Genomic DNA, 8,821 nt, shown 5'->3' with positions numbered 1-8,821 from the left:
GAGCAGGAGAGTCAATGTTTCAAGCATTAGCTCTTCATCAGGAATGAGGGGGTGGCCCAAGGGGGCTGAGAGATAAATGGGAGGAGGGTGGGGCTGGGTGGAAGGTTGCTGAGAATGTGCTAGGTAGATGAAGTTGGGGGTGAAGGTAATAGGTCGGAGTGGAGGGTGGAGCAGATAGGTGGGAAGGACGATGGACAGGTCGGATAGGTCAAGAGGGTGGTGCCGAGTTGGAAGGTCGGATCTGGGATGAGGTGGGGGGGGGAGGGGAGATGAGGAACCTGGTGAAATCCACATTGATGCCCTGGGGTTGCGGGGTCCCATGGCGGACGATGAGGTGTTCTTCCTCCAGGCGTCCTGCGGTCAGGGCTTTGACTCTGCTTTTCTACCCACAGGAGCCGCCTGATCTGCTGAGGTTCTCCAACAATGTCTGAATTGTTTGCATTGGGTGGTTATTCGGGTAGTAATGGTGTTCAGGCACACGGGGAAGGGAACGCTAGCTTATGCCACTCGATGGACAGAATGGCCTGCTGCAATCCCACAGGACGGGAGGACTGTAAAGTTGGATTTGGCTGGACGCCTTTTCTTTCCAGCTGTGGGGCTCTTTGGGACACAGCCGCGAGGTAGTAGTAGGCGCTACACAATTGGAAAACCTGTCTTGCCTTGAGTTGGGGAGCACCTGTCCCCAGGTCTGAGCATTGGGAGGATGATGGAGACCCTGGAACATTTAAAAAAAGGGGAGTGGTCAGGTTCCGCCGAGATTTGAACTCGGATCGCTGGATTCAGAGTCCAGAGTGCTAACCATTACACCACGGAACCAGAGCTGCTCAGCCAGCCGCTGGGAGGCGTATTTCACACAGTGGGCCCGCCTTCCTCAGCCGCCCCCTAGCAACAGCACTGTTATTGGCCGGTACCCGCCGATCCATCAAAGGTCCGCAGCCACGGAAAAGTAACCGTACAAAAGGCATTTGACAAGAAATCCGCTTCTGATTGACGTGAAAATAATTCCAGGAACGGGATACATAATAATAATAATAATAATTTGGTGAGAAGTTATAAAAACACAAACACGGAAGTGACGTAACCGTTGGGTGTTACTTTTCACCCCAACCGTCGATTTATTTATTTTCCTGAACAGTTTATTTAAAATATAATGAACATTTCGTTGGTTGACAGAAGAGGTGGTGATTCTTAAATAAATAATTAAATAACACGGGGGTCTGGCGTAGTTATATTCCTGTGACGCCATACCCCTGCGCCGTCACTGCGTCACAGAAACAGCCGAAATTCGGATGGATTTCATTTCCTGGTTCGGGTGTTTCAGTTTGTGGGGCGGCCGGTTCCTCCCGCCGGGAAAAAAAAATATAATTAGATTGGTGTGTTCGTCTTGGAAAAGGCGGGAAGTGATTCGGAAGTGACGTAACGTCGGGCGCCGGAAGTGAGCGTTGCTGTGGAGACGCGAAGATGGCGGCGGCGGCGGCGGATGATGAGAGCGATTGGGACGTTTGGATGTTGGAGTCTCTGAGACTGTGAGGGGGCCGGGGCCGGGGCCGGGGGCGGGGGGGGGGCGGGGGGGGCCGGCCCGAGGCCCGCGGCCCCCAGGCCCCGAGGCCCGAGGCCCCGAGGCCCGAGGCCCCGAGGCCCCGAGGCCCCGAGGCCCCGAGGCCCCGAGGCCCGAGGCCCGGAGGCCCGGAGGCCCGAGGCCCGGAGGCCCGGAGGCCCGAGGCGGAGGCGGAGGCTCCTCCTGGGCCGATTGCTTTGCCCGAGCCTTGTTGGGGTTCCCTGTCTCTGACCGATGGGCCGTCAGCCCCGGGAGGGTGGGCGGTTCTCCCTCCGCGTGCGGCCTGAGTCTGAGTCACTTCCTCAGGGACCCATCCCTCCGGCCGATCCCTCACGTCACTCCTCCCTCATTGCCGTCCTCTCACTGCTCTCCGCGTTCCCAATCCCCTCAGTGCATCTGCTTTACTGACATTAAAACAACATGCCGTCCTGCCTTGTGCTTTAACGTGACTGTACTTTATACTGCCTTCTAGACTGACGTGGCTCCTCTTCTCCGTCTGAAGAGGGGCTTTGCCCGAAACATCGATTCTCCTGTTCCCTGGATGCTGCTCTGATCTCCAGCATCTGCAGTCCTCACTTTCTCCTCCTGCTTTTTCCAGTGCCCCACTCTCGATTTCCCTGTACACCCAGCTCGGCTGTACCTCCACTTGCGTCCTATCTCACCCCCCCCCCCCCCCTGCAAATTCGTTTAAACTACCACCGCCTGCACTAGCAAACAGCACCCCTACTCTCACCCCAAACACAGGGATGTTGGTCTGTTCAAGGTGTAATCCTGGTACTGGCACCATCTTCGAGGAGAAAGTGAGGGCTGCAGATGCTGGAGATCAGAGCTGAAAATGTGTTCCTGAAGAAGGGCTTATGCCTGAAACGTTGATTCTCCTGTTCCTTGGACGCTGCCTGACCTGCTGCGCTTTTCCAGCAACACATTTTCAGCACTGGCACCATCTTCCCCAGAAACCAACCCAGTTATCCTGGCTGTATCTGCACTAGAACTGGGAGTAATCCAGAGAAAGAACTTTTGATGTCCTGCTTTTTAATGTGCTACCTAACTCCCCAAATTCTTGCTGCAGGACCTCACTCCCCTGTCTAACATACATTGTTTGTCCCAACAAGAACCACAATCTCTGAATGATTGCCCTGCCTCTACATGCTCTACAGCTGTTCAGTGATGACCTTGACCATGGCCCCAGCAACGTAACACACCATCTCTGAGTTGTGCCTGTGGCTGCAGAAACATTTGTCTGTATCTCTATTGAATTTCTCATCATTATTGTTCACCCTGTCTTTCTGCTCCCACCCTGTGCTGCTGGGTTTTGGCTGCACTCCTCAGAAGAACCATCGCTCTCATCATTTCTCCAACACAGAAAATCCATTGTTGAGTGAGGTGCAATCTGGGGCTTCACTGACTACCTGGTTCCCTCCCCTTTTCTGATTGACCATCACCCATTCCTTCTCTTATTGCATTTCCTTACAATGTAGGGTCTGAAAATGTGCTCTCCATGTAACTCCCAGCTATGCTGACATATTGCTGTGCCTCCAAACCTCCAAACATTTGTGCTCAAACTATTGGCACTTCCTGCAGATGTAGTTATCCTGATTGCTAGGAACATCTAAGATTTCCCGCTTACAGCAGTTTGTGTAACATGCGGGACTGAGCTGAGCTGCCCTGCCATCCCTCCTTTTGAAAACGTTCAGTGTACTTTTGAAAGAAATTAATTTATTTAGTCTAAATTAACATGTGTCTTTTCAAATGTTATTTTCCCCAGCTCTCGGGGGGGGGGGGGGGGGCAGGTGCAGTGTGACATGAAGGTGAAATGTTGTATGTATCTCTCTGAAAGGGATGGGGATAATTCATGGGGTGGGTCAGTGTGATCTATAGGGTGCTAGGGGTGGAAAGTATTCTGGATGGGATGATAGATGGGGCATCGGGAAAATAGGGGTATTCTGGAGGGTCATGTGTTTTCTAGGAGAAAACGAGACTGCAGCATTGAAGAGTGTGGTGCTGGAAAAGCACAGCTGGTCAGGCAGCGTCCTAGGAGCAGGAGATTCAATGTTTCTGATGACGTCGACTCTCCTGCTCCTTGGTTGCTGCCTGACCAGCTGTGCTTTTCCAGCAACACACCCTTCGGTCTTGTGTTGTCTCTCTGGTCCCTGGCATGAGGGCACACCTAAGGTCATCTTGTGTCACTCTGCCTCAGACACCAGCTGACTCCCAACTGGGACTGCGATGTGGAAACAGTGAATTATGAAGTAGCATTGCCTCCAGTTAAACCAGGATAGTGGGATGAGGCTGTGAAATGAAATGATGGTTTTTAGATGCTTCTTTTCTGTTAGAGTGAGCTTTTTGATCATTTTTTTGTTATATATTTTGGTGTCACATTTTATCTGTTATTTACTCTTCTGGAGCAGTTTGTTTTACGTTTTAAATGTAAGTTGAGATTGAAGTGCCTTACATTACGATAGTGTGAATCACCATATTCTGTCTGTTTGTATCAGGTACAATGACCTTCATGTGTTTGAACTTCAGCAACCAACACGCGTTATAGAATGGATTCAGGATAGAAGTATGTTGGTTTGCATTTTTCTCTGAATGTGTTTATATAATAGATCCATTTTCCAAAACAGTATCTGATCTTCATTGGGATTTGAAAGAGTTAAATTATGAAAATGCAAAATAGAAACTAATTTAGTATTCTTCTGATTTAGAAGTGTTATGAAGATATATGTGCACTGTACCTTTGGGAGAGTTGAAAGCAGTTAGAACTACCTGACAGCATCGAGTTCTGAATAAGATATAATGTAACATGTGGTCAAGCCATTGGGGTAGCTGGTTGGCTTAATTTGAATCTGTTTTTGTCTCCATGGCAATCAGTTTAAAATATACCCCCTAAAAACAAAGTCCAATCAAGTTTGAATTTAGTATATTGACAATCTTAAATGCCAATGACACAATCCGATGCTTTGGCAGTATAAGACCGGGGAAAATTGAATATTTGGGAGAATTGCCAAGCAAACGAAATGTACAGACTGCCTGGAGAATAGCTGTCTTAAAGGTAACAGTTTAGGGGCTTGTTGTTGGGATTTGAACTGGTTTATTCAGATTTGAATAGATTTGGGGTATGAAAAATCCCAGCAGATTTAAACATTTGCAGATTAGTTTCCTAGATCTTTAAATAAAACGTAGGTGAGACAATTTGTTTAATTTTAGTGCCTTGTGGTTGATTAAATTAAAAGTGAGAGAGATGGCACTTAAAATTGCAAAAAAGGTTCTGGGATTTGAAGATGATTCTCAAATTTGTCAAGAAATGTACAATGAAGGAAAAATGTCCATGCTTTTAGAATTAGCAAAGAAGTTCGATTTGGGTTTAACCAAGAACAAGAAAAGCTGAAATTGTGAAGGAATTACTCAAATACTTTAGGGGTATCAGAGAGAAACAGGCAAGGGCAAGAGAGGTAGAAAAACATTGAAGAAAATGGAGTTAGAAGATAAAGGGAGAGAGGAAGAGAGAGAGAGAGAGGAAAAAGAAAGAGAGGGAAGGTTCTTAGCTGAGCAAAAAGAGAGAATTTGAACTTGAAAACTGCAACTTAGTCAGCAAAGTCAAGTTAACAGGATGGAGATTAAAAAAGAAGGTGGTGATATAAACAAATAAATCAAAACTCTGCCTTTTTGATCAAAACTTTTTGATGAGGAAGATATTGAAGCCTTCTTTATTTCATTTGAAAAACTGACTAGGCAGATGGAGTGGTCTGAGGGTTTATGGGTAACGCTAGTTCAGACTAAATTGGTAGGCAGAGCTAGTGAGGTATTTGCCGCGCTGTCAGATGAGGGGTCAAGAGATTATGAGGAGGCTATTTTAAAAGCTTATGAATTGGTACCAGAAGCATACAGACAGTGGTTCAGAAACACAAAGAAGGAACCAGGACAGAATTGTGTTGAGTTTGAAAGAACTGCGCTACAAATCTTCTCAAAACTCACTAGGAGGAAAAAGGTATCGGGAATGTCATGTGAACATGTTGAAACCATATTATATTAGAGAAAGAACTGGAGAAACAGACGTTAGTTACTGCTGTGCACTGCTTTTCGTCCTTTATATAATTGATTTGAATGTTAACGTAGGAGGTATAGTAGGTAAATTTGCAGATGACATCAAAATTGGAGGTGTAGTGGACAGCGAAGAAAGTTAGCTCAGAGTAAAATGGGACCTAGATCAGATGAGCGACTGGGTCAAGGAGTGGTAGATAAGTTTAATTCAGATAAGTGCGAGGTGCTGCATTTTGGGAAAGCAAATCTTAGCAGGACTTATACACTTAATGGTAAGGTTCTGGGGAGTGTTGCTGAACAGAGACCTTGGACTGCAGGTTCATAGCTCCTTTAAAGTGAGTTGCAGGTAGATAGGATAATGACAAATGTATTTGGTATGCTTTCCTTTATTGGTCAGTACATTGAATATAGAAGTTGGGAGGTCACGTTGCAGCTGTACAGGACATTGGTTAGGCCACTTTTAGAATATTGCGTTCAAATCTGATTTCCTTCCTATTGGAAAGATGTTGTGAAACTTGAAAGGGTTCAGAAAAGATTTACAAGGATGTTGCCAGGGTTGGAGGATCTAAGCTATAGGGAGAGGCTGAATAGACTGGGGCTGTTTTCCCTGGAGCATCGGAGGCTGAGGGGTGACCTTGTAGAGGTTTATAAAATCATGAGGGGCATGGATACGGTTATCAACCAAGGTCTTTTCCCTGGGGTAAGGAAGTCCAGAACTAGAGGGCATAAATCTGAGATAGGTTTTTGTTATAAGTGATAGAGGAAAGATTTAAAAGGGACCCAAGGGGCAACCTTTTCACACGGTGTAGGAATGTGCTGCCAGAGGAAGGAGTGGAAGCTGGTACAATTACAGCATTTAATGGCATCCAATTAGGAAGGGATCGGAGGGATATGGGTCAAGTGCTGGCAGATGGGACTAGATTAATTTAGCATATCTGGTTGGCAAGGACTAGTTGGAGCGAAGGGTCTGTTTCCATGCTGTAGAGCTCTATGGCTCTACCTGCTGCTTGCTTTAGTGTCCACATATCCTAGTCCTTTTAATTAATCGAAGGCCTGGAGGTGTTAATATTACTATGGCAGTGTGCACGCATTGTCTGGTGCAATACCAGTGTTACTTAGTACTTTGAATCTCGTCCTTCCCTGTTTGGTAGGTATCTGTGTCGCTGGATACAATATGGGCAAGAAGAATGAAATCCTGGAGCTTTCACTCCCTGAGAAACTCTGTGCTAAAGGAAACCAGGTGACTGTGTAATTGAAGAGTGAGTTATTGAACTTCATTCAGAATCAACAGGAAAGCTCACTGAAGTGAAGTATGTTACTATCACTCATCGGGACAGATATGAGCGTGTCAATGTCCAAACCATTAAAGCAATTCCTACTACACGAGGAAAGGGGATAATTGATCAGAAATGGAAATGTGTTGCTGGAAAAGCGCAGCTGGTCAGGCAGCATCCAGGGAACAGGAGAATCGACGTTTCGGGCATTCGCCCTTCTTCAGGAAAGGCCTAATTGATCAGAAGGTTGACTGTGATTGCCATGGAGAAAGCAATGGGGAAAGACAGACTCCCTGGGCTCCCAGGTTATTCAAATAAGGCACAAGTCTTGAGTGTATTCCTCTTGATTGTAGAGAATGGGTCTCTGTATATGAACTATGCAACTTCCAGCAAGTATAGATTAGCCATGTTACAAGCTCAACTCATTATCTTCATTAATTGTTAGTGTAGCCATTAGCACACTTAGCAGTGTTCAGTAAGTGCTGCCCATTCACCTTTAGACTGTAGATTGAGAATTGTATTAGTGTAGATGCTGGGACAGAGGAAATCAGGGAATGGTAGCCGTTGGGTTGATTCCAGGTTTGTCTTAAGAGGGATTAAGCAGTTTAGGTGTATTTATACTAGAGTGTATAAGGATGAGGGGAGATTTCATTGAAGTATGTATTGGATTAATAAATAGAAAAGTGTTTCCTTATATGGGCCAATCTAGAATGAGAGGTCATAGTTTTATGATAAGGGTCAACAGATTTAAAACAGATGAGAACTTTCACTCTCAAAGGGTCATGAGTCCGTGGAACTCACTACCCCAGGATGTGGGGGACGCTGATAAATTTGCAAAGGAGATAGATTTTTAATTACCAATGGGTTGAAAGGTTATGGAGCACAGCCATGAGGGTGAAGTTGAGATCAGCCAAATGGTGGCACAGACTGTATGGGCTGAGTGGCCTTCACCTGCTCCTCATTCTTTTATTGTTATGGATGGACTCATGTTTCATCGCTGCCCTACGTGAGTAATTGATTCAATCCCTAATATCTGTTCTCAGGGTCAGCAAGGGTCATGAGTGCACCACGTGAGACCTACCCTCCCAGGAGGGTGAAGGTCTGACAGCTGATCCTTGTTCATCTTTATCTGGCAAGAACTGACACCTTCATCTCCATTGCTGCTTCTGTTCCCTCACTGTTGGGATTCTCTTGGAGGGAAGGGGTGGGAGGGCAATCAGGAAAGGGGATTTCCCTCTGAGTTTTACCCTCTATCTTTTCACCTGCAGGGACTTTGCCCAGAAAGAGACTTCACAGTGAAACATGGTGGCTTCTCACAGAGGCCCATTTACAACCTGAAACATGTGGTGGGGACCAGGTAGGTCTTGAACGTGAATGATCGGAATACTGTTATAGAGTCATAGAGATGTACAGCACAGAAACGGACTCTTTGGTCCAACCCGTCCACGCTGACCAGATATCCCAACCCAATCTAGTCCCACTGCCAGCACCTGGCCCATATCCCTCCAAACTCATCCTATTCATATCCCCATCCAAATGCCTCTTAAATGTTGCAATTGTACCAGCCTCCACCACTTCCTCTGGCAGCTCATTCCGTACACGTTCCACCCTCTGCGTGAAAAAGTTGCCCCTTAGGTCTCTTTTATATCTTTCCACTTTCACCCTAAACCTATGCCCTCTAGTTCTGGACTCCCTGACCTCAGGGAAAAGACTTTGCCTATTTATCCTATCGATGCCCCTCATAATTTTGTAAACCTTTATAAGATCACCCCTCAGTCTCTGACGCTCCAGAGAAAACAGCCCCAGCCTATTCAATCTCTCCCTGTAGCTCAGATCCTCCAACCCTGGCAACATCCTTGTAAATCTTTTCTGAACCCTTTCAAGTTTCACAACATCCTTCCAATAGGAAGGAGACCAGAATTGCACGCAGTATTCCAACAGTGGCCTA

The 8,821-nt window shown here is 46.4% G+C and overlaps 1 protein-coding gene and 1 non-coding gene across 2 annotated transcripts in view; one reads left to right on the top strand and one right to left on the bottom strand.

The window, feature by feature from the left end:
- Positions 1-744: 744 nt before the first annotated feature.
- Positions 745-816, bottom strand: trnaq-cug. Its single transcript has one exon. It is a non-coding gene; the product is annotated as a tRNA-Gln (tRNA).
- A 376-nt stretch (positions 817-1,192) lies between these two features.
- wdr73 (WD repeat domain 73) overlaps positions 1,193-8,821 on the top strand; it is a 16,092-nt gene continuing 8,463 nt past the window's right edge. The window contains exons 1-4 of the mRNA XM_043692562.1: positions 1,193-1,526; positions 4,054-4,121; positions 6,751-6,839; positions 8,142-8,230. Of these exons, the coding sequence (XP_043548497.1) occupies positions 1,462-1,526; positions 4,054-4,121; positions 6,751-6,839; positions 8,142-8,230 (311 nt within the window). The 5' untranslated portion in view covers positions 1,193-1,461. The remainder of the gene's footprint in view (positions 1,527-4,053; positions 4,122-6,750; positions 6,840-8,141; positions 8,231-8,821) is intronic.

This window comes from Chiloscyllium plagiosum, chromosome 6 (genome assembly GCF_004010195.1).
Source record: "Chiloscyllium plagiosum isolate BGI_BamShark_2017 chromosome 6, ASM401019v2, whole genome shotgun sequence".
In the NCBI taxonomy this organism is placed as follows: domain Eukaryota; kingdom Metazoa; phylum Chordata; class Chondrichthyes; order Orectolobiformes; family Hemiscylliidae; genus Chiloscyllium; species Chiloscyllium plagiosum.
The sequence above is the reverse complement of the archived record's forward strand: the minus strand, read 5'-3'. Positions and strand labels throughout refer to the sequence as shown.